Source organism: Synchiropus splendidus, chromosome 1, assembly GCF_027744825.2.
Source record: "Synchiropus splendidus isolate RoL2022-P1 chromosome 1, RoL_Sspl_1.0, whole genome shotgun sequence".
Classification (NCBI taxonomy): domain Eukaryota; kingdom Metazoa; phylum Chordata; class Actinopteri; order Syngnathiformes; family Callionymidae; genus Synchiropus; species Synchiropus splendidus.
This window is the reverse complement of record NC_071334.1, coordinates 15496734-15523792: the sequence shown is the minus strand read 5'-3', so window position 1 is coordinate 15523792 and position 27059 is coordinate 15496734. Positions and strand designations below refer to the sequence as shown.

General features: G+C 40.8%; 1 protein-coding gene across 2 annotated transcripts in view; it reads right to left on the bottom strand.

Annotated features, from left to right (window-relative positions):
- ssbp4 (single stranded DNA binding protein 4) overlaps positions 1-26783 on the bottom strand; it is a 79447-nt gene extending 52664 nt beyond the window's left edge. For both annotated transcript variants that reach the window (XM_053870872.1, XM_053870879.1), the window contains exons 1-4: positions 26637-26783; positions 15284-15356; positions 12643-12704; positions 4927-5011 (exon numbers count right to left, since the gene is read on the bottom strand). In XM_053870872.1, the coding sequence (XP_053726847.1) occupies positions 4927-5011; positions 12643-12704; positions 15284-15356; positions 26637-26692 (276 nt within the window). In that variant the 5' untranslated portion in view covers positions 26693-26783. The remainder of the gene's footprint in view (positions 1-4926; positions 5012-12642; positions 12705-15283; positions 15357-26636) is intronic.
- Between the last annotated feature and the right edge of the window lie 276 nt (positions 26784-27059).

Genomic DNA, 27059 nt, shown 5'->3' with positions numbered 1-27059 from the left:
TTTTCAAACCTTAGGGTTATTTCAGTATTTTTCTGTAATTTTGACAGCCAACAGAAAAACACTGAGAAAGCGGCACATAAAACTACAAAGCTCCACCAGAGAGGCTCGGTTCCCAAAAGTCCTAATGACTCTCGCGCATTTTATGGAAACCAGGAAACTGTGAAGAGAAGCCCCATCACAAGATAGCAGAATGATGGCCAGATCCACAAGACCACAGAGCATGATGGTTGTTTTTCTCACAATATATTACGTACAAACTAAGACAACAATTCTGTCTGTTTATCATGATTTGATCATGAAGACATAAAAAGTAAAATCCAACAAAACATACAAAATCTACATTCAAGCTGCAGTCAAACTTATCACAGCCACAAATAATCACAAGTGGTCACACAACTTTTCAGTGCATCAGTTTTCAAAGAGAAGAGATGTCTTCAGTTCGTGTTCTAAAGTGTTAAGCACACACACACACACGTAAAGACGATATTTCCTTCATGGCAAAGACTTAAACCAACACCACAATTGATGAAAGTATGAATGAAGCCTAGTGGCTTCGGCGCTCTCATGCAACAAGACGTTGCTAAACACATAACTGCCATGAAGCGCAGTAATCATTAGGTGCAGCTCTACTCCGATTAACCATTTAGTCCTGAAAGAGTCGATAACTTCACAGTGCCGGAGGCGACAAACTTGTGCCAGACCTGGCAGCCATATTTGGATGGATGCGTTTATGTCAGGAAGTACAACTTGAATTCTTAATGAAACATGTGCACAAAGTAAATTAATACATTTGAAAAGAATGATGGTAAAATGCAGCATCCAGCATGTTCCTACGCGTGTGTGGTTCAGAGAGCGGCTCACTCCGCCGTGAGCTTTAATATGATGAGCATGTGTGCGGCGTCGTGCACAAACATGACACCTCTCATCAGAGCGTTATGATGTTTGCGACATAAAAGCCAGCATCCTTTAATCATTCATATCGAGTTACTAAACATGTGCCATGTTCATATTATCTAACACGTTCCTCAGCAGTGCTCTTTTGAGGATCATCCAATTCTGGCATGAAAGAGTCCTCCAAGACGTGTCTTTTAGGAAATAAACCTGATTAAAGGACAATGTGAACGGGAGGAACAGAGTGAAAGACAACCCGACAATTAAGAGGACAATGGGGGTGATTTAAACAGCTTCACAGAAATATGACACCACACTTCTTTATGTTACTTTATCATCGCTCTCTGAGTGTCTGCGTGTGTTCGCGTGTGCGTCATCCACACAAGTGGCGATGACAAAATTCTCAATCGAGGGGTGAAGCCAATCGAGCCAGTCAGAGGCCTTCAGTTCTGGGAGTGCGGCCAGCACTTCAATCCTACCACATTCCCCTGGATTAGCTGTCAACCAGTCCCCAGATCTGAGGATTAACACATTATATTCCATTATCTTTCCTAAACTGGGAAGTCCAACAAAGTCTACATCATCGCTCACAGTGTGGGCCAGGAGGGCACAGCTGAGAAAGAGAGCTTGAAAAATTCCAGCCGCATCAGCTATATCGGGTTTGTGAAAGACCGGGCTCTGCGAAAGCCGAGCAATTCAATTTGATAATTAAACAAACTTTACATAGAAGGTGGGCATCACTGTGTGGAGAACAGCTGTAACAAAGGCAGTCTGGTCCGCTGTACTTACTTACTCTGGGAAACAGAAGGATCAATGTATATATTTTATTCTAAATCCTTCTAACTCAGGGTTTCCCCCAGTGCTTTACACTTAAGACGCCTTGGCTACTTCCCCAGAAATAACAACTTAAATTCAATTGCATACCATTTACTGATTCATCCTCGTAGCTGCTATCACACTCTGCTAATTATGATGATGCTAGAAAGATCGCTGAGCACTCCGACACACTCTCTGGTTCTCACTCTCCATCTCCCACACCAATTGAACTCTCAAAACCAAACTGAAATAACAGTTTTGTTGTGATACTAACATGATGTTCTACAATGAGTGTGTCTTCTTCTTTGTTGTTTGCCAGAAGACAGAGTGATACAGTGCCACATGCAGGACTGGCTTGGGTACTAGTATCATTTTCAACTTGTGTAAAGTTGTGGCACCTTTGACTGATGGATTTTCAGTCGTCAACTTTGCATTTCATAAAGCTGCTCCAAAATTTGAAAAGTGTTCTCTTACTGAATGCATATATTTTTCACAAATTTTGCCCTCTTTTCGCTATCTGAAAATGTACATTTAGATTGAAATCCCTAATAAATACAGATAAAATTAAAAACATCACACTTGGATCAAAAATACAAATATTATTATTATATAATATTTTGTGTGATATGACGCCACATTTAAATGTACGTGTGTACGTCCTGATACAATATCAAAAAAAACATCCTGGCTAATCTTCCCCTTTCACTTGTGGTGCTTTGCCACATACTGTGACTCCTGGGAGCCATGTTGTTTTTCACTCTGTGAACTCCGGGAATGAAGGAGCCGTTATCAGCAAGGGGGCCGCAATAGAGACTTGATCAGGCTGTTGGTCTGCAGGGACCAGGGAGCCAGAGTTAATCAGAGAGAGACAGACCCCTCATCACCCTGGGGATTCTCACACTTTGACCCCGACGCTCTCTTGCTCTGTCACACAAATACACTGCTGCAAAAAAAGAAAACCGGCAGAAACGTTCGCCTTTTTATGCCGTCAAATTCTCAGCGCATTCATTCATGTTTAACCCACTCTGTATTTCTGTTGCTTCAGGTTAAAGCATCCTGCGTTTATGACGATTCCACTGAGCAATTTAAAGCATTTGTCTGTTTATAGCTAGCCCTGGGTATTGCTGTCCACAGGGATTTCACAACAGTGCAGCCAGCTTTTCTTATTCAGAATGGAACAAACACTTTTACTTAGCTGGGGCTAAAAAAGACTTGCATGTATACAAGCCTAGGCAGATTACTTATGCTTCTCTAAATGTCCTTTTATTAATGTGTTCACACTTCCCCCCAGAGAGACAGAGGTGATTTATTTCAGTAAATAGAACAAGACGTGGCGGCTGAAAATGTGATGACAGACTCAGAAACCTTCATGTTTACCCATACATTGACCAGGAGTGTTAGCCGCCAGCTTTAAAGAGCTGACACGCAGGTATCCAGCTGGCCTACCTCGGGAAAAAGGTGTAGGAAATTATATGGCATTTAGATTAATTAGACACAGTTGTCAGATTTAATTAACTACTAGGTTTAATTAAGCATGTAATTAATCTTATGGTGGTCCAGCACATGCACGCAGCGAAGGGCGTGGACACACACAGCAGCTTGTGCCTGCACACACACACACACACACACACACACACACACACACACACACACACACACACACACACACACACACACACACACACACACACACACACACACACACACACACACACACACACACACACACACACACACACACACACACACACACACACACACACACACACACACACACACACACACACACACACATATATGCACATTACATGGAAAACAAATGTAATCAGCCCGGCTGACAAGTGCACACACTGGGCTGTCCAAACTCATGAAAGAGTTCATCTGAGTGGGAAACCTCTGCTGGCAAAAACCAGCGAACATTAAGCAAGCAAGGTCAAAACACCTCCACCAATCTGTCTGCAACACATTTTACAAAAATATACAAATACATGAATGGCTTGGGGGCAGAAGTGGATAACACTGACCACCGCGAGAATATCTGCCCTGAACAAAACAGATTTATCTCTTGGTGTGTTCAATATTCTAACGTGAGAACACACTGGACACAATAAAAACAGTAACAGGAAAAACATAACACACCTAATATCCAACCGGACCCAATTGCACTGACTCACTTGTGACAATAAAATTGGGTGAAGACCAAGGTAAAATGATGAGTAGAGTCAAGAAATAGACCAACCAACAAGACTCAAGATCACGGGTGGGCAATGAAATTTCCTAATGGGCCACATACTGTGACCATCGTGGGGAGCAATCGAGCGAAATGGACAGAAAAAAAAGTAGAAATACGAATAAATTATTTTTTTTTAGATAGTACTTTACATTTTGATGTAATATTCACATATAACTGAAACTAACTATGGGAAAGACAAAAAGGCTGATAAAATGGGAACCTGAAAAAACAACTAAAGATTTATTTTATAAATTCAAATGCAATGAAAGGAAAAAATATATAGTTTTGATCAGACTGACATGAGGGCTACATAAATGGGAGTACTTTCCCCACATCTCAAGACAATGAATAAAGGATATATTTCGAGTATCCATGCTCCACAACAGGATATTGTTTATAATACAAGTGAAACAAAGATCAACTTCAGCGTGACGTACTATTCTAAATTATAATTGATTGACTCTCATCATCAGCCAGAAAAGTGTGCGCAGTGACAGGTCGCTGATCAACACTCCCGAAGCTGAGAGGGTCAAGAGGGCCACGGACCCTGACCTTTGATGGCCGGCTCCGGCCACATCAAGTATCAAAGCTCTAAATGTGATTAATACGCACATGCATTGTGTTAGTGTGTGCAGCTTAATGTGCAAGCGTGATCAGCCGTCTGCGTCGTGCGCTTTGACCTTTCGCTGGGGCTGCGAGTCAACCATAAATAGCCAGCCATGACCTTCTGTGACCTTTCATCTCAGGCAAACAGTTTCACCAAGACATACAAGGTCAGAGGTCATTATTTGAAGAAGTGCAGCTGAGGAGATGCTCACGCTGATGTTGAAAAACCAATCTGCCCATTGCTGCATTTTCAAAAACGTCATCAAGCAGGCCGGCCCAGAAACAGCAGACAAATATCAAACAGCAGCAACAACACCAACATCGACGTTGTAATATTGACAAAACACTGCACGGGTGGACAAATAGCTCGCTTGACTCACGTAATCATGGAAAGCCTTGGCCTCGCTGGAATGTTCGCATGTCTCCCTCCGGTCTGGGGCGGCGCAGTACAGATCCCAGAATACACTGTACACACAGGACAGAGACAGCCATTAAACTCTCAACACTGACAAGTTAAATGGCTTATTTTTGCTTCTCCCCCTTCGAGGAGTTGGGACAGAAGTCAGAGCAAGTTCAAATGCATCATCACATTTCACAATTGACAAGCACAGATGGTTTGTTATTATCCCCTAAATATGGAGTTTGCAAACAGACTACACCTGCTATTTACCTGTACTTTGGGTGATCAGATGGGGGTGAAATGGTGAGAGAGGCACCAGTGCACTTCACATATATGATTCTGTATGCAGGTGGTTTCAGTCCTCAGTGAACCATATGATGGACTGGTGACTTGTCCTCTCTCCACCCCCCAATCGCTTGCTCAGTAATGCCTCCTGCACCCTGCCACGCTGGCAGGTCAGGACAAAGGGAAGATGATGCGTATATTACATGATCTGCAGTGAAACAATTATTTTACAAAATATTTATAAGCTATTCTTTATGCCAACAAACCTTTGTCATAGGAAAGCCTTTGGTGCGGTAGGTTTACTTTCCCCAGCCCGAAAACAATAACATACAGTATAAAGTAAGAGTTATTGGGTTCTCTAACTTTAAGAATGATAAAACTTAAGTTTACAGAACTTTTTTATTCTTTGTTTTTGAAAGAAATGATGAAAAATCATACTGAAATGTGTGTTAGAACTATATTAGTTCTAAAAATACAGTTATATTCAGATTATTCCCTTAGCAGGGTCATATTTTATTTGTTTATAGAGATGCAGTGAAAGTGCCATCAGCGCACACAGGGTGATAACGTCAAGTGCATCAAAAAAGTAGGAAATTAAGAGATAAAAGGGAAATGAAGAAACTGACCAAAAATAACACCTAAAAACATGTTCTACAACACACTCTTCTGTGGCCGTTTTTTTCTCAACTTTTATGTGTTTTAGATGCCTCCAAAGACGTCATAAAACACTGAACCACCACTTCCTTCATCTTCTTTGATTTGTGTCGAGCTATTTGACAGCATCGGCAGCACGAGTGCTACAGTAGGTGTCTAAAAAATGAAAAGAATAAATAGAAACATCAAACGTCAGTTCAGGGTATCTACCTTTTAAAGGCACCAAATCAAAATGAAAACACGCTGTTCGAGAACAAAGAAGAATAAATAGACGAGTAGGTGCCCTGAGGCACTCCTCAGGCACCAGGTTCTTTGGAGACAGGAAGGACACAGAACAGAGAGGTGAACGAACATGTCAGAGTGTGTGTGTGTGTGTTTGTTTGTGTCCATGTGTCACATCACAATAAGCCCACGTGCATTATCATACCTATCAGTGTGTGTGTGTGTGTGTGTTACAGAGATTGCTTTTGCGACACACACTACAAGACGCAACCATCACAAATCCAATCAGCTCTCCTGGAAATGAAACGGGCGCATTTTTTAGTTTACCAACAAAAAACAAGTATAGAAGGGGTGGAGGGGCAATGTGTTTTACATCTCCTTGGCTCTCAAGTCAAAAATATATTGCAGGTTGAACACCTGACCCCGGTCACGCGCGAAAATCTCATTTTGTCTTTCTGCATAATCTCAGGCTGCATCGCTCATGGACGACAACAAACTGAGAGAACACAGGAATCTCAATATGTTGATATTATTTTATCTATCTTGAATATGGAAAAACAAACATCAGTCACTAGTTTGTATAAATGTCAAATTAGGAAATGATGATGTGAAATCACATCCTAGCAAATATGATCACGATGAGGAAAAAGCAGCCCATTTTCATAGAGTTTCTTTTGGTTGGCTGTTTTTGAGAAATACGATATCAGCAAATTATGATGTGACAGCACAATTCTCCACGATCATTGGGGCTGTTCTCAAAATCGACAAGTAAAAGACTATTTTAAGTGGATCAAAACTGCTCAATGAAGTGCGGTGAATTACAAAATGCATGTTTCAATGTCACTGTAAATATAAATCTATACTTTTCAGTCATTTCTACCATCTGAAAAGTCTCTCACATAATTTGCAGCATATTTATTGAAAATTATTTTTTCTTCTTTTCATTATTATTTCATATTTATTTCATTATTAAAACTGGGTCTTTCATGCAGTACTGTGATATGATTTTCAGAAAACTATAATTCCTTACATAAAAATCTGAATGAAAATAACAAAAAAAATGACATCACTGAAATCCAAGCAAGAGCACAAGCAGGCAATCTCCCACACTACTCGATATGATTTACTTGCGATGTTTAGTGGTTAAATAGGATTAAGATAATATGATAAGATGAAATGTCTGTTACACATAGCAGAGAAGATAGGGTACAACTTTTTCTTTATGACAATGTAGTGTATGAATTCATAACTTAGAGATTAACTGTCCCAAATGAATGAATATTTCAACCTCCATGTAACAGGACTAGTCATGCTGATAAGAATTATGTGAATTAAAAAAAATATGATATCAAACTGAGGACATTTTTATGAAGGGAAAATGATGAATGTTTTGCAAAAAAGGAATGATTGTGGCACAAACAGAGTGCGTGTTGTCTAATAAGGATGTAAAATATGACATCTGGGTCACAACAAAAAGTATAATCATAATGTTATTCATAACATATCATGTCTGACGTCAAACTGTATGCAACTTTCATAATGTCCAAGGTTTATTAAAAAGCAAGGTAGAGCGTCCCATTGTGTTAGCGGATCAGAAGCCCTTATTTTTATGGAGAACTTGCAGCAACAAGTGAAATCTCACATAAAACCCATACGTGAATGTAACCCGGTGAAAGACATTAAGCAACACAACACATGATGTAAACCTCAATAAATAATAAAAGTAAATCTAACTGAAAATCAAGCTTCTCACTTTATACCGCCGTAACTATTAAATATGACCCAGAGGCTGTGAGGCAGTGCATGGTGCCAAGTGTAGATTATTCCACTGCCGAGAACTTTGTACAGACAAACCCAAGGTGAGTAATATCCTTCTGAATCAACTCCACTCTTCCAGGTATTCAGTCAGTGAATGGATGAGACTGCAGTTCATTACAGCTCAGGTCATAGTTCCCGTTCTCTTTTCAGAACGTTCAGATATTATCGAGATGTCAACATCCCTGCTGCTAATTAGCATCAGCTATCGGCGGAAAATCTTTCCCTCCATGTAAGATTCCAGTCAATCCAATTACTTTATCATTTCAATCTAATAATTCATAATGGGAAGCACTTTATCGTATCACTGGTAATATTTAGCCTCAGTATGAGTCAGATGAGACTCAAACTACAATGTGAGGGTTGTGCAAAGTATTTGTACTCTCTAAAAGGAGGCAGAGAAAACAGGAGATGGCTGTCTCAAACGCACACACTCTCACGCAGAAATACTTCGTATCCAGAACTGAGCAGGAAGGGATTAGCGTTCAGCCTTTCAGAAGAAGACAATTACTAAAATTAAATGCCATCATGATAATTATTTGCAATTAACTGTTCTGACAAAGCCCATGGTTACAGTGTTCTTTTTCCATTATAATACAGAGGGAAAACAAAGGCGGACAGGCAGGTCAATCACGATAATCCTGTGTCACTTTGGCCAGCTATCTCACCAAGAGATTCACTCGTTCGTACATCAGATGGAAACAGACATTTATTCTCATCCCGTCACAGGTTTGATTGCTGTGGAATAAAAGATAGCACAGAGGCAAATTCTGCAGAGTGGAAAGTAACTTGGAGATGAGACAAAAACAGACCTCTGATATAGCATACACATGAACACATGAATGAACAGTGAAAGTTGGGCTCACAGTAAATATTGAGTGAACATTTAAACACTCCTTCCAGGACTTTCTGTTGGTACACAATAATCCCTCAGTTGGTGGAGTAGAACTAGGTGTATTTATTGCTTTTATATATGTTAAAAAACACAACACTGCTGAGCCTGAGTTCAGCAGGCACAAATGTATGTCGACTGAACAAGGCAGGACGCTGAATACTGAGCGTCTGGGCATTGACTTGACTTTGCTAAGCAATGAGCAGCGAGGATACTAGAACGGTGCAGAATCACAAAATATTATGAAAAGGTATTAATGTTTTACTCTGTTTGTCAGGGCTATTAAACTCAGTTCTCAAAAGGCCAGGGTAGTGCAGGTTTTCGATCCAACCGGTCAAGCACACATAGTTGAACCAGGAGGACTTCAGTCAGGTGCTGCTTCTTTCAGCTGACACCAGATTCGTAAACTTATTTGCAACGAAAGCTTGCACCACGCAGGCCCTTTGACGACTCAGTTGAATACTCCTGCTGTGTATGTTTTGCATGAAGCGCCAGAAAAGCCCAGTAGTATTAAGTAGTAGTAGTAGTAATATTCGGTAGTGTTGTAGTTGAAACCACCAAACCGGAGACTAATTCAAGACCATGACCAAGATAGGGGGCAACCAGATGAGTCATACAGACAAATTTTCTGTTTTGCAGCAAAAGAAAGACTAATCATTTTTTCAAAATAAATCTGAAAACTGAAATGTTATCATTTGAACAAACTAGTATTTAGTTTGTTCAAACGATAGCTTTCAGTTTGGTCTCGCCCCAGTCAATGGTTCTGGACACCACTCAGTCTTGAACTCCAACTCATGATCTTAAATTTGGTCTCAGTATGCTGTGGTCTCAATCTCAATTTGGTCTCAGATTCGGTCGTCTCGACTACTATCATAGTCTTCCAGCCAAGTTAAAAATCATTCTCTCCAGTGATTGGATGGAGAATAAATAAATAAAAAAGGCTTTGCCCAGGTTGTTGTGAAAATGAGCCACCTTGTGGCATCAAATTTGAAAAGAAATAAACACATTTTTTTCATGAATGACCATCAGAAATTAGGATTCCCATTCATAAGTAAAAAAAAGGGCTAACCATGAAGACTGAGAGAAAAGGAATCAAAGGATGCCAAGACAACGAATTAGTTATTGGTTAGCATGCCAATAAATAACTCACATAAGATATTTGGTGAGTAAATCCAAATATTTCCAAAACCATGACTTGACAGATGTTTTAAGTCTCAATAAACAGATGGAAGTAAAGGTAAGACACAGCAGTTTAATGTAGGCTAATAATGTTTATAAAAAAAATCTCCACTCAAAGCTGTTGCTGCCACCTACAAGGAGTGAAGCCAGTGGGAATCTTGGAAAAATCCCACCATATACCCTGCACTATGCTGATGTTTTGTGTGGGTTGGTGGGGGGAGAATCCAGTGAAAATTGGTCAGAGAAATCGATGGAGGAATACAGAGGAGAAGCTAATGACACGATCAACACCTGCAGCCATTGCTCAGTCTTTTTGCTTTATCCTTCTTCTCATAACAACAGATGTGGAAGAGTGACCCCCACCACCACATCTAGCATGCTACATCCTCCCCCTTACAACCCCGTTCATATCCCCCAAACACCTATCCCCAACCCAACAGGAAACCTCCAATGAGGCCAGGGCAGAGGGAAGGAGCCCTTGTGAGGTACAGCGACTGCGGGGGTGGGATTGGGTGGTGTTTCTAGATTTGCCTGTTTAACACAAAAGGAGCTATAATGCAAAGAGTTAATCCATTCGGGGGTCTCTCTTCCGCAAACAAAAGGACAGACCTCCAGACAAAGGTTGAGGGAGGGGGAGAAAGGGGTGAGAGATGAGGGAGGTTGGTGGCTTTTCAACCATCTGGAGCTTTTGTTTTGGGGAAGGTTTCCAGAAGAGGGGAGGGGGGTAGCGGCGAATGTGTGGACAGGAGACTCAGCCACTGCCCCTTCTCATCTTATCCACAGCCCCCCTCTCACCCCCTGAGCGTCTGCATGCCCACGTGCTGGTCCAGACACAGACGCCCCAACAAGGTCACCCCTCGTTGTAGGTCTGGCTAATCAACAGTCTCCTCTTATACTGATTTAGTGTAAATGGAATCCTAATTCTCCAGGAAATCGGTGAATAGTACCAGAGTTTAAAGCAAAACAGAATGGAATTTCAAAATTCTTTAGCATTTATCGTCCATGTTTTCCCCATGGGCAGATAAACTCAAGACAACCAGGGGATCTTGCATTAGATTACTTGATGCATTATGAGGAAAAGCACACTATTTATTATTATTATTAAAATTGGAAAACATTGAGTGCAAAGTTGACAGCAAAATGTGAAAAGGTGTATTTGTTTTTTTTCTTTTGGCCGTGTATGAGTATATATGATTCTTGATTGTTCATGAATTTGCAGAACAGGAAAACACTCACATACACACAAAAGAATTGATAAAACAGCAAAAACTCTCTCACAGTTCAAGTCATCAAGAGTGTCATGTTGGTTGGGCTTGAACGGAGGAAACTTTTAGTGCTGTGTGTTTGCTATGTCATTCTGTCAGCATCAGTGGTAGCTGCGGAACTGAGAACTGTCATTCTGAGAGAAGCCAGGCTCTTTAAGGACCATTATGAGCCGTGTCAACAGGCTTCACAATTACAACACACACTGGACCATGGAGGATGAAGGAGGCGGCATGCGCGCAGGCTTATTACACGGGTTCAGCTGGCAGAGCTTTTGGGGATGAGCAGGATAGCATGAATGACAAACAAAGCCATCCAGTCAAAGCTCTTACTCGGGCTGTCTTTGCCCTTGTGTTGCCACGCGTCTTCCTACTGTCACCCTGCGCTTCGATCAGTTCAACATGCCACTGTCCATGTAGAAACATCAGCGTCTCAGGATCTCAATGCTCATCCAAAGAAGCGGAAAATGATAATTAAGTGCTTTATAGAGGGCAGCAATGAAGCATCCTTGTATTTCACGGCCCTACCGACCAACATATTACTCCCAATCCTGGCCAGAAGAAGTTTCTGATCACCCAGTCTCCTGTACAAAAGCCTGTACACGATGAATCTTCTTACGTTTCCTGATTGCATTTTAGCAATTGCGCAAAAACACTACCATAATATGTATACATATAAGATTTCAATTAATGAAAGAATGAATGTTTCTCAGTAAGATTTTAATTTCTTCCTTCTATTGTGTCTGTGGTTCCATTGACTTTAATGTGACATGAGCATGGCTTTGGTGAAGCACTGAATGTAAGGGGTATAACAGCACTTGGACCACGCCGGCACAGGGTCTTCGCTCCGGACAAGAACCGATTAGGTACACGTTTAAATATGTGTTCAACCCTTGTGATGTGCTCTCTGTGTCGAGATTTTGTCCTTACGTATGTTGCCTATACACAACCAGGGACATCTTGTGTTCACCCGGACAGAAAATGTAACATACCGCTGCCTGACAGCATTGCTGAGACACACCACAAACTTATACCACACCACAAACGTGTGAAGATGTTCTTAGCATTCCAGAGACATGTCTCCAAAATCAAAACATCTAGAAGCAACTTTAGTCAGAATTAAACAATTTTCATACTGCTTTTTTTTCTAATAATGCTCGCTTTGTTTCTGAATGTAATGATCTGACAAGATTACTTTTTCTTTGACAGAGTAAAATTTTTCCTCATTGTCACAGAGAAAACACAGGAACGTAAAAGTATTGTTTTTAAATATGGACACTTGAAAGTAACTCTGAGATTACTCTCATTAGAATTCAAAGGTAGCATTCAAGCTAGGACCAGTGACTGAAGCACAAATCACGACACCTTTAATGGACAGAATACATACCACCACCACGAGTGCAGAAATCCAGGAGGTTCCCCAAGTGTGATATTCTTTTCCCATCGAATCTGCACCAGAAAGCAAATATTAGAAAGTAGTACACCGAATATTAAACATTATCACTTTTGCCTGAATGTCATTGCAACTTCCCGCTGAAGTCTGAGTGAGAAGGATCTGCGGAGTTGCAGCACCACAGTGAAGTTTGTGGATTAAAAACTGAGAGAGTATCCTTCTCTGTTGCCCTCACACACACGCCAGCGGAGCTCCAGCCAATATCTGGACACCCCGATAAGATCCTGGTAGAAGATAGCAAACCCTCCCACTGACATAACTCAGTCCACAAAAATGCACTTATGTTATGCCAATATACAGACTGGGCAACCGAGAAGCGACAGCTGCAAACCTTTTCTATTTTATTTTTTATTCTTAATAACAACAGACAGAAGACTCAGATTTATATTAAAGTGTCTACTCTACAGATTTCCCCAGTGCAGGATAGTGATGTGATGTTCCGTATGTGGTTGTGGGCCTGTTGATTTAATGCCGCTAAAGAGCTGAGTGCTGCGCAGTGCAGGAGAGTGCTGCGTGGCAAAGTACTCTGGGGGACAAGCGTGTGTACAGTGTGCATACTGTAAATGGGAGAGTGTGAGAGTTTCTGACTAAAGGAGGAGCACGAGCTAATTGATGCAGGAGAGCCCAAGTGATTCTGACGCTGTTATGTGACAATAAACAGGTATATTTGTGTGTGTGTGTGTCTGTCTGTGAGTTTTCATTGAAACATTTGTTGAACATGTGCTCATATGAATGAGCAGAATAATGCTTGTGACATAATCAAAGAGTTACACCAAAGAACTACAAACTGATGATTTTAAAAAGTCGCCCAGAGTGGCATGCTGCAGACGCTGCCTTCCATAAATAATATCTACACAGCTGGTTTGATGTGTCACACATAACAAACTAAAGTGTCTGATCTTCCCTGCCTTAGACATGGTGGCAAATGTAAACATGTAGACATGTAGACAGAAAGGCAAAATAAGAGAGATCTGGCACTGTTTGTTTATTAGCGGTGGGATGTTGAACTTTTTAAACGTATCCATAAATGTCATTCAAACACAACATCGGCGACTGATTACTGATAATTACACGCCACGACTTGGATCCAATAAATATTCATTAAATTACAGCGCTGTGAAGAAATCTTTTAAAAGTCACAGAACATCGAACTCATTAGACAACAAACCTAGCATGTGTGTCACCTACTCAGTTTATGACTCTACAAAGTTCACCTGATTTTAAGCACACAATAGCAGCAGAAAAAAATCTGATACCACAACTAGTGTTTGTAGTAACCACATTAGTGGAAGAGGAATGGACAAGGAGCTGCTTGGCGGAGCACTGGCCCTCTCAGTGCTATTCTCATTTAAGTTTGTTATCAAGTAATATGCACAGACCGGGAGTGGTTTTTGACATAAAAACATGTACAACAACATGTTATTTGACAAGTTAATGTCTTGTATGAAAATAAGTTAAAACCAACTTAAGCACACAGGATCAACATTTAAAATTTAAAAGCAGTCAGTAAGGACATGAATTGAAAAATGTTGTCTACTTATTCGAGGTTAATTTTAGCATTTACATTCAAAACAAATTGGTTATTATATTTCTTTCAGGATTTTTAACATATATGATCATGTGAGATTTCATCTTTTCCAAAGATTTTGTTGTTCTAAAGGCAAGGCCACTCTCATTTAAGCCATACCAGTGTGCCTCGATCATTTACATGGAGAGGTAACCCTTATGCATGTGCAGTTTGCATATCATGTATCATGTCCTCTACAAGTAACAGACTTCTGAGGATTCAGGAGAGGAATTAACGTTGACATTTCTGTGGTAGAAGACAGGACTGCATGGGCACCTCATCCATCAGGGCAGCAGAATAGAACTGCAACACGCAGAACGGGACATGAATTCTATCAGGCGCTAAGGCAAGTAAGGCACCAAGCGGCATTTCTAGCAGGATCTCAGTCTGTTACGACTTCCCACATAGGTTTATGCTGTGTCAGCTGAATTTTGTTTAACAGCAACTGTTGTATCAGATCACTGTGCCTATTAAAAGCAGCTTCTGATCTGCAGTCAAACCACTTTGAGTGGGCATGTTTGACTCTTGCACCTCTTGAAATCCCAAGCCAATGTTGCTGATATTAAAGTTGAATGAAGCTGACGTGCTTTTGTGTGCCATCGACGCTCTACTGTTGTTATATTAAGCGCAGCTGAATAAATTTAGCGGTCAGGAGAAGTGTGGACCATTAGCAGGAAGGGCGCCCATTTAGAGAGTGGACACATCACTTAAGAAGAGAGTTCACCTCCTGAACTGTACCTGGGCACCACAGGAACCTATTACAGTTTTTTTTCTAGGAGTAAAGACCTTTCACACAATCGACAGAACGTCATCAAAGTTGACATGTTTATATAATTCCATTTTGAAGACCATAATGGGCCTCACTATTATGACACCCGTGTACTTTTATGTCTTTACACCTTGACTCAAGGTTACTGGCTCCAAGTTGAGATGTGAATTCCATCGCTGATAACACAAGAGAGCGGAATCACAGTGATCTGGCACACAGGACGTTAAGCAAGCTCATACCTCCGACAGGAAGGTCTGTGCAGACTTCTGCGCGCCAACATGAAGCAAATACTCGTAGACGTACAAAGCTAACCTGCAAAACACAGAAAGACAAAAGGTTAGAAGTGTTAACCACATACAACTAACAGTATAGATGCTGTCTGGTTGATGAAAACACAAAACAAAGACAGAGGAGCTTTGATTCCGCAGTATTGTCTGTCATGTCATGTCATGTCCACTCTGTTTCTATCATAAATGTGAACCCATGGCTGCATTTCTGTGCTTCCTTTCCAAAAATGACAGGGGAGCAGAGAAAGGCATGGAGACAGACGAGCTAACTGAGATTATTGTTGATGATGTCTGACACACAGGACTGACTAAATGACTGAAAAAATTTCACGTTAGGTTGGTAAATTATTTAGTTCACTCTCAAGCTGGAACAGTTAAATATTTACTGGATTTTTGAAAGGCAACAAGTCACACCCAAGGGATCAATCGTCATGTTTTAACTGATCCAGCCATTTTGTTCTGAGGTTGGGTCAGAGAACTTCCTCCTTCCCAGATACCTCCTCTCCTCCTCACGTCGCCGTGTCCTTGGTCCGCCCCAGTTGGACATGCTTGGAACAGCTCACCAGGGAAGGCCGACCCTAGCCATCTGAACTGGCTAGTCTCAGTGCAGAGGAGCAGAGGTTCTGGTCATTCGTTGCCTTTCCCTGAGCTTTGAACCATATACAGTATGAGGGCTGGAACGTGGCTCAGCAAATACATTGACAGTTTTCCTTCCATCTTAGCTCTTTTCTGACTATGGGAGAACAATACAGTGTTGTCATCTATAAATCACATGCTTTATCCCTCTCGCACCCATGAACAGGACCTCAAGAAGGATCTCATCTCTAACTTGGACTTGACCGACTGACAACCACTTACTTTGACTTAGACCACTTCACACGAGACTCCAAACTGGGCCATTGAGAATTGAACGTTCAGGCTGAGTGACTCAGCAGGTGGAGTTAGATGTACCACTGATTTCCTGGCAAATCAATATTCAGTAATATATATATATACTAAAAATACTTAAGTGAAGAACACAATGTTTTAAAAGAAACCAGCTAACAGCATCTGAGAAGTAAATTCACTTGTCAAATCATCCACCTAAAAAAAAACTGAACCAGATTTTACTGCAAAAGATCCACAAATTACAATACAAATGCAAATAACTACTTTTGATGCCATAAGAATGAAGCATTTTCTTAATATGATGCACTGCTCTACATATATTTTATCACCAGTCTTCTCAAACCATAAAATAGAATCAAACTTCTTAATGCCCTTGAATTAAATTGACGCTTATTTTTCATACCGATGCCACTTTGGTTTGCTGCTCGGATTTAACTCCCGATTCTGTCCCTGAATGTCGCTGTTTTGGTGTCCTCATGAATATTTAGACGGGGCTCTGCGTGATTAGCTCGTTTACAGCAAAGCACTTCACGAAGCAGATGGGGAACAAAACACCATAATTCTTGGATAGACAACTGGAACAACATTCTAAGCATCACAATGTGGGAGACAACAGGGCTGGAGCATTGGACCAAAACCAAGTGCTTCAAATGAGCATCCATGGCTGGCAAATGTATTAATCTTCAATTTACATGTCGAACGCAGATGCCAAAATAGCTGCAACAGCATTGTTCCCCACACACAGACTCAAAGTCAGAGACATGCAGAATACTCAAAAATGAGCTGGGTCAATGTGTGACCACAGGAAGATTTTCAAAAGCATCCTCAATATTAGGCAGCACAGCGTAATACATATGGCCAAACCACCTGGAAGTGAAAACAGATTTTGCTAGTATTTGGGCTCATACTTTGGGCATCTAACGTGAAATAAAACTCTCCATGCATTTTTGCATTCCATTGTAACATCTCAATATATTTGAATATCCCCTGAAATTATATATAATATATATAATATATGTATAATACATATACAGGCATAATTCAGCATCAAAATAGCAGTAATGCAAGTGGCAGATATGATGGGTTGTGAAATGATACGCGTATATCAGTCGATTTTTATAGGTATCGGAAAGCAAGCGTTAGAACAAACATCAATATTGGACATCACTAATTTAAAATATTATACTGATCAAAGATACTGTGTTAGTGTGTGAGATTTATCTATAAACAAAGTGCACTTAAGCACCACAATAAACACTGTGGAGAGAGGACAATATTTTAAGAGCATTTGACTTTAATTTTGAAACAGTGGAAAATAACCATAAGAAAGCAAACAAAAAAATACGTATTTTTTACATAAAAACATTATTCCTTGCAGCACTTTTTTGAAGCTTCAACACATCAACTTTTATTGTTGTCTTCTCATCTTTTAAACTGCAAATACGTTTCACTATTTATTTATTATTTGCTGTGAAGACCACCTTTTGTGGCGGACTATGAGGATGATAACAAACTAATACCTTCAAATTTGGTCTAGTAACACCCAAAAGATTTTCAAGTTTAGAGCAGCAATACTTGCTAGAATTCTGACCTTCATCAAGTGAATTTACAAACCTCAACACCTTGGCTTATATACCTTAGTACCTTATCTTATACAGGCACATTTCATCTTCAATCGCACGCCACACTTCATCATCAACTATAGGTCACCTCTCCATAACCACGTCAGCCAGTTTCTTAGAGGTGTGGTGCTTTTCTCCTTCCTTAACTGAAAAAAGCAAGTTCCTAGTCTGATTCACATGTGGCAGATACAGCTTCTCTCCACATAAGCAGAACTGCCCAATCAAGAGACTATGTCACATCTACGTCAGTGATCACACAGATTCAGAACATGACTAAAGATGGAGAAGATAAAGAAGACTCCTTGTGCGACCTCCAGCCAGCAAACAGGAACAGCACATTCTAAAACATTTTCACCTTCCTAGAAAACCTAGGCATCTTGGCAAGGAAACAAGTGCCATGTCAAAATTGTGTTTTTTAGTGACAGCCTTAAAGGACATTTTAAAAAGGCCAGTCAACAAAAACATATTTCTGTTGTGTTTCTATGCTTTTCTTTTCTATACAATGAACAACAATCCACACACTTCAGTTTATTGACTCTTGAACTACTGAGTGTTTTGCCAAATTCAATGTAGAAGACCTTAACATACTGAGCACAAATGAAACGCATCCTCACAAGGTGAGCATTTTGTCAAGGGTAGTAAAAACTCAATTAAATCAAGGGCTCTTATCTTCTGTTTATAAATACAGTGAAAATATTTAAACTGGTGTCCCACAATGTCAGACTCTTCTAAAAGGCTATCCAGTATGAGGCTCACATAGGGAAAGGTTTTATATTAAAATACTCTTAGTATTCATATTTATGCTATAACGGTATATGTGGTATATAATATTTATATTTCTATTGCATGTAGCACAAGTTTCTGCCAGAAAAAAAAAACAACTAATTTTAAATTTTTTTTTTTTCCATTGTTTTGAATGTGATGTGTGTTTTACTAAACAACTATCAACTTAATACTCACTGTTTTAAAAATAGAAGCCTTAAAAGACAAAGCTGCTCATTTTGCTCTTTTGTTTTTTAAAACAAAGCAATTAAAATGTGCTCGTTGTCGTTTCTGGTGCTAAGTTGACTACAAAAAGGCCAGCTGAAGAAGAACTACGCAGCCGCGCATCAGCTTCCAGCTCATACTGAACATGACTGAACAGAGATTCCCATGAGCTTTGTGGCAATGAAAATTTCATGGCAGAGCCTGGCGTGATCTGAGGGTCTCCGTGCTGCAGCAGTGGGCACCTGCCCCAGTTGCAATGCATTATTTAAAAACACTCATTCAATCCCAGCTAGAGGGGACACCTTTTGTTACTCTGTCAGAAGCGCTAAGTGTAACCTGTCCAGGAAGCAGACTTCAGTGTGCTGCTGGAGCTCAAGCCTGAGGTGGAGCAAGGAGATGAAGGAGGTGCTGCGCAGAAGAGCTGTGTCAGGGGGTCACAACCTCCACCGTGGATACACTTCATCTGAATTTCCTACCTCCAAAACTAGCTACAAGTGTCCCTCAGGAATAAATGATGACATGCTGACCAAAGGCAAGTCAAATCTCACATTTCTGCTGAGTCACGTTTCACTGTTGCTTTGAACTGTACGTTTGCCTGATGTGATCAGAACAAATTGAAGTACATGCATGTCCAGGTGATTCCTTCACCAGTAGGTTTAGGCCCATTAGAAAGTGTTTTTAATTCTGCGATGGCCAGATGACCCTGAGACACAATGAGTTGAGACAAAGAAACAAGAATGATGAAGCAAGATGAAGTGATGAACATGAGCTACTTGATTCAAACGCAGGACTGCAGCCTTATTTATTTGGACAGTATTGTTTAAGCAGTGGTGACTCAAGGACAAAGTGAAGCGAAGGATTAAAAATGAACATTGGAGGCCTCCAAAACGCTGACTGGTGACATACAAATCTAAAGACCATACCCTAAATCATGAACAGAGGGACACAGTGGTGGCAGACTGCACAGTAGCATCCTGGCCTTCATGGGGGCCTCACTCACAACAGGTTAGTGAAGTCCCTGTTCATTATTACTGTATTAAACAGAATATTGATGATGCAACTGTATTGTGTACTCCACACAAAATACATTTAGCTTGCTGCTCGATGAATGTGGTCTTTCTGCTTTTAGCCATTGGCTTTTAGCCAACAACCTGCAGCTAAATCTAAGAAACTACAGCTAACTCTACCACAATGAAAATATGATCCCAATTCTCTTGAAGATTTTTCTCCTGAAATAACAGTGCTGTGAGTACCACTTCATAAACGCATAACTTACACTTGGCTTTTTTATTTAGCATTGCAGATAATTTAATAATTTAATTTATTATTTATCTGTGGTTCTGTTTGTCACAGTAAGAAAAATGTTTTTATGCCTGTTTGGTATTTGCCATTTTTTCCCATCCCAGGAGCATCAAACATGGTATCAAAGATCTTCCTGGGTATCCATATGGAGTTTGCAGTTTTAGCATCGTGGCAACCATACAGATTACAGTGTTGGTTGCCATGTGTCCTTTATACTCTGAATTTGCTTCCCCTCCATTTTTATGAAGATCTTGATCCTTTGGGAATGACAGCAGGCTTATATGTTCTGTGGTGGTTCAGTTGACCCACCAACCAACCGCCACACAACCTTTAGGCATTTCTTCCCTGATATGGTAGCGTCGCTGCTTACATGCTGACCCCCCATTGATTAATTATGTCTTGACATATCACGGCATCTCAGGACTTTGCATAGTGCTAAATCTGCACTCACTTGGAAATATTTATTAAATTTTTGTGTACAGTACAAAATAATTTCATACTGAACATTTAGGCATACTTCCAGCATTTAGTCACAAACCCTTTGAGACAAAACTGTCTTGTATGAAAAAGAGCTGAGCCAGAGGACAACAGTCTGTCCTCATCCACAACACCTAAAGAAATAATAACAAGCTCACGGAGTTCACATCATAAAAGGCGCTAAATCAACTATCATTGATCTGCTGTAGGGCCTCTTCTGCTTATACAAAGGAAATGTCCATGTGGATTTGGCATCTCAGTTTTCCAAGTGAAGACCAGAGCCAGACTTTTCTCTTTGCATCTAAACAACGTATTTAGAGTGTCTTTTAAGTAATTATTTGGGATTAGAAGGATTTTGTTGGGTTTACTTAATTTGCATGACTTTTCTTCTTCTCTGTTAGAGCTCTTTTTTGAGGACAATCGTCCCAATGGAAGAAGATTTTGCATCCATCAGCTTGCAGCCTAGGATCAGCTATCGCTTGCCAGTCCCAGATTTGGTGGCGGGGGTAGCTGCCTTAGCTCAGACAATCACCCTCCACACTCCCCAGAAACATCTGCGAGCTTTTAAGGTTCATCAGAGCATTACAATGAAAATGACAACAAAATGGAAACGATAACTAAAACTGCTGTTCTTTGGTCAATTCGACTACAGTAACCACTGGTTGTGGTAATCACAGGTTGACATCAATGTTTTCAATACCATCAAAGGGTGAGTGATTTTCAAGCGCATCGCTGTTGGAAGAGGCCATTGCGCCAAAAGTTTAATGCCAAAACATCCACCCGCCAGATCAAAATTAAACAACCATTTTTACATCCAGCCGCTTCTAAAAGCTTAAGCGACAAATCATTACCTCGCCATGCATCAAGAAGATCTCTCCCACTGCCTCGTCACTGGAGGACATACCTGACATTTCCCCCAGGGGCTACCCTACTCAACATTCCCGTCCCCCCAAACGCCTCTGGAGACAATGACACCACTGCAGGGTTTAGCCAGCAATGGCACAGACAGTTTGAATATTAACCTTCATTTTTATTTTCAATAATTCAGCAGCCAGAGAAGACTTAGGGAAAGGTGGAGGGGCCGACGGAGCAGAGCTTTGTTGCCACTTTAATCTTTAGAAAAGAATCAAGAGCATCTATAATTTAAGATCACGCTGAACGACACACTGAAACATGAGGTGCAAAAATATTCATGGAGTGCAATCAAAGCGGTACAGATATGCACATGTAGTCACACATGTCCAGCGATGTTTCACGATGAGTTCATATCAGTTTAGATTTGATCTGCTGCAAAAGCATTAATACAAACATGTCAATAAGACTAAACATAGCACAAAATTATAATTTATGGGATACAACACATATGTAACATACAAGCGTTTTAAGGTACTGCTGCACTAGTGGGCCATATAACTGTAGTACTGATCACATACTGATGAACTGGGATGGGGTGTTGGTTATTGGTTGAGACGCCGTGAGTTTAATGTAAAGAAAAACTTTAGTCAAATAGTTTATCCCAGGATTGACTCTATATATGCTCATCTGGAAGAAGGTAGCAATAATTCAGTGAAATCTCAAAACTATTTATCTAAGCACAAATGTCTTTTGTTTTTTTTTCTGAACCTGTAGAATGAAATTCCGCACTTAGGTGGAAGCAGTAATCTCGTTTAACCTTTACCCAAATGTAAAATTCACAGAAGTGACTCCAGGATGGTCCATGGCAGTTCAGAGAGCAGTGACTCAACATTCCATGCCATCGAAGCCTTAGTTCACATATAAAAGACACATACATTTTTTATATAATGCAAAAGAAAGTCCTTCTGAAATTTCTAAGACGCCTGACCACCATTAGAGTTGCCTTCCAGTCTGTGACATGAAAGTGATTTACAAGTCATCTAAATATTTACTTCCTTGTTTATTTCAAGTCAGATGAACAAGTGTGCTCAGATGAAGCAGAAAACAAGCAGCATTAATTGACTGTTGTCATATGTGAATGAGCTCAGTCTGCCAGGGGGTGCTGAGGGTGAAGTAGGGGTGTCTTTACTGCCACAGCAGTGTTTTTGCTCATGCTCGCGAGCGGCTCTTTATCCTGCCTTCAAAAGGCTAAAATGCAGATGGTGGAGCCATCTGGGAAGAATCAAAACCACACATTCAAACCTGAAGATCCCTATTAAACTGCATGTAAATACGTGGGAGGAGCCAGAGGAGGAGTGCAGGATGTAAAGAAACGTTGAAAACAAGCTGATTAACTTCACACTTAAAGTTCGTCTCGGCAACAAAGCCGGCGACACTCCAGCTCTTACTGGAAGTCTGTAAACAAACTCAAATTATTAGATAACAAACTCTAAGAGCAGATTAATTTCAAAACGAAGGACGCGCTTTCAGAAAATGAGATGTTTGATTGCGCTATTTAATATGAAACCTTTAATTAGGGCACAGAGTTCATTTGTGCACATTTCAAGAGGTTCCAGTCGCCATCTAATCAGGTGACATCAATATTGGAGATGCTGTATTACTTCTGTCCCAATAGGATTAGCGTTCATGCACAGAAAACACTGAGAGGGTAATTAATTTCCTTAGTTGCGTGAGACCTTTCGTGGGATTTATTTCTTTACAAACTGTCTGCTTTTGATGATGTTTCTCAAAGACGAGCAGATAAAAACATTTCACTCCCCCCCCCTCCCACTTGCTACCTGTGATCTCTAGACCAGCAGGAGAAACAAACGCGTGCGGTGAGACCTTGGCTGCTGGAGGAGACAACATGTTTATGTTGGAGATCTACATCACCTCCTGGGTGACCTACACGCTGTGGATTCTGATCCTGCTAATCATTCATCAAATAAAAATTCAATAGCTGCTACAGAAATGACTTTCTCACACAGATTTTTCTTTTTTTTTCATGAAGAATTTGTCTTAAGAAGTGTGCTTGATAGAATGATGAGGCGCTTTCAAACTTCTCGCGTGAGACCTGAATTCAACTCACCCAAATACACACTTTTACATGTACACTTCCAATTCAAGTTCAATGAAAATGTTAGAGTTCCATAATCCAGAAGGGCAGGTCTTTTATTATGCATAAACCATTGTCAATGTTCAGTGACACGACAAGCATATTCAGGGTAGTTAAAGCATGAGATATTCATTCATGACTTTTTCAACCCAACCAGCTACGTTTGACCTGAAAGGCTGCTTTCTTTGACCAAACAGTGCTCTTACTTCCGCTGACTGATCACCAGGGAATTTGCCAAATCCGTCCTAAATGAAATTGGCATTGCCATTTTGACTTGACTTCATACAACTATCATCAGATCTCAATAGAAGCAGTTCAAGTACAACTGGGAATTGATTCGCATTTCAAAAAAACTATTTGATTCCATTCACAAGGGCCTGTGATTCAATTTGATTTCAATTTGGCCAGGGATAGTTCAGTCAATTTATACCAATTCGCTTACTCTCTCCGGATTGTCAGAGTAACTAACTAACTCTGTGACTTGAAGAAGAATCCTCTAACTTGCCGCATTATTAAAAATATTAATGTTCACTTTCTGTTTCATACTACACAGGGTAGACAAACATTAAATTATTGATTTGGGCATTTCATGAATCAAGATATTCACGGACTGATTCATTTTTTTAACTCAGCACTGAGTCCAAGTAGCCTTGCAAATATTTAGCAATATTTAAATAACACAGTAAAAAAAAGTGATGTCAAAGACTGCTGACAAAAACATGAACAACTGAATGTTAACAGGAGCCATTTATGGTCAGCTGTACACTGGAAAAGGTCATGTCAGGCCTTCTCATATTGCTCAATAAAGTGTAATATTTACCTCAGACTAAACTTGTCCAGACCTCATGACAATGCGTTTTGAAACAATTTTCTGTTTTAGGATAGAAGTAAAAAGAACCAAGACAAAAATCCTGACTGATTTTTAAAACCCCAGTTAAAGTGATGTAACAACAGATTCCTGAGTCAAGCACAGCAAAAGAAAAGGAATTGAATGACATGACAGTATTAGCACTGCCACTTGATTCTGGACTCCAGAGAACTTTACTGGGCTTTATTGTTATGCTGTTATCACCTTGTTTACTTGAACTACTTACACATGTCGACATGTGTCATTGGATGTAGGCTAGCATGACGAACATATAAATGTATTAATAGTTTCTACCAGCTAGCTCACACAGGGGCGTTTAGCTGGTGAGTTGGAGGAATGATCCATCAGCTATTCCAAGCACAGTCCAGAGAAGAAGAAGGTCCTCTCTGGTCACACAGCGTGACTCAAATTGTGCATTTCTTCAAGCTTTTCAATTCCAACTAAAACACAGGAGCCACCCTCTGCCAGTCATTGTTTATCATCTACTTAAAGTAAACTTGTGTCCAAATGCAAAATAAAAAGTAGTTTGATAGAAACAGTCATTGAAACACTGCATGATTGATTTGGAAGCTTTTTTATATCTAAATTTCAAGAAAGCCGGAGGTCCTTTATTTACATATAGGAGTCGATAACCAGTCATTCAGATGTGACGGAAGACTGGATTAATCAGAAGCGAGTCCACCCGGGGCTCCCTCTTTAGAATGGCTGAATATGTAAAGAGCACTATGAATATGTAAATATGAGCAGGAGCTAATTCAGTAAAGCAGCGAGGCAGCTGCTGTGAGCGTCACTTTAACAAGGAAACATGTGTTTGCCCCGCAGGGCAGGTGAGGGTGACAAGACAGGTGAGGGGAGAGGGCAAGCACCGTCCACGGTGTCACGGCCCCTCATGCGCAGCAGGGATGTCCTCAGCCCGCTCAAATAATCACATCCACATGGCAATCTTACACATATCATAAAGAGCCCACAATGCATTTCCCTGCTGCAAAACAAATGCCTGACATCTACCCTGACAAAATGATACAAATTATTTAAAGAACACAACAGTCACTGAGGAGTTGCGGATACAGTATATGGGGGAGGATGTGAAAAATAACAGCAGTGTAAAAAAAAAAAAAGACAAATTCAAGAATCTTGTTATTCACCAGCAGCCGTAACAGGGAAACATTCATCATGTGGAACTCCCAAAAGACTTGTATTTCTCAGGAGTTAAATTATTAATCCTCCTCCTACACTACCGCTTGAAATACATGCTGCCACTGCACTGATTTCACTCCAAACACCACATGGACCACACTCCTGCGACAAGCAAGTGGAAACACAAGGAACTGAGTCAATCTGTTGACAATTCTGTGTGCAGTGAATGAAAGACAAAGATGCACTAACAGGTGTAACAGCAGCGTAGCGTCTGCTGATGCTTACACGCAATATTAAAGCATCATATGTGAGTTCAAAGGTCACCCTGCCTGCTGTTCATAAACCCACATGGAACTGTTTTCTTAACATCACAGACAAATACAGGAAATGGCCGTTCATTGTTGATCAGTAAAGTTTGAAGAGATTCAGTTTAAGATAAGTCAAATCTGTGGAATACATCTGAATGAAACACCTTCCAGTTTAAATACAAAAAAAAATGATCCCGTGTCACCAGTAATTTGATAAAATAGCCAAGAAATACGAATTGTACTGTGTTTTAAAGACAGTCCATGACTAATTCAGTAGTTGGCAGTAGGATGCTCGAAAGTTGAGCAAAATGAGACAAACTTTCTGACCACATCTCCATCCGCACAGCCGGCAAACCAACCGGCATCAACTCCCAAACTTTGCACCGAACAACCGACGTGAGCACCGGTGAGGAGCCCTCAGCTAACGAGATGAATCAAATCTGCACAGCCTTTGCGAAGCAACCCATGAATGAAGCTGCTTACAACCGAGGCAGCGTGCAGAAGTGTCTCGAAGCAGCAGCAGCAGCACGAGCGGGAGAAGAAAGGAAAAGTTGGGCAGAAGCTGCTCGGCAGCGCCGGAGAAGTGGCGGAGACTCCGGCGAAATGAGAGCAGCGATAGTTGAGAAAGTTGTGCTTCCCTCCGCTGCCCCCTCGTCCGCACGAGCGGCAGGTAAAGTGTGGAATAATGTGGAAATAAAGCACTTACTTCTCTCTCGCCTGGCTATCAGACGGGACGACAGCTCCTTTACCTTTGGCGTACATGCTGGATTCTGTTTTAAGACTTTTGCCCCACTCAACACCTGTCAAAGAAAGCAGCCAGGAAAACGCTCCATCTCCATAGCTACCCCTACTGTGTTTTCCTCCCCCTCCCCTTCCCCTCCGCCTCCTCCTCCTCTCCCCCCGCACCCTCCTCCTCCTCCTCCTTCTCGCTCCTCTCCCCCCTCCCTCTCTTTCTCGTTCACTTTTTTTTTTACATCTCCAACATTGGCCACAAATCAGGCACAGTTTCTAATGGGGGGACTTGAAACCGTCCTCGGTTGGATTTTTTTTTCCCCTCCTCAGCCGCTGTTCCACAGACTCGCTCTTCCTCCCGCTGCTGCCGGAGAGGTGGGGGCTCCTTAAAGGGGAA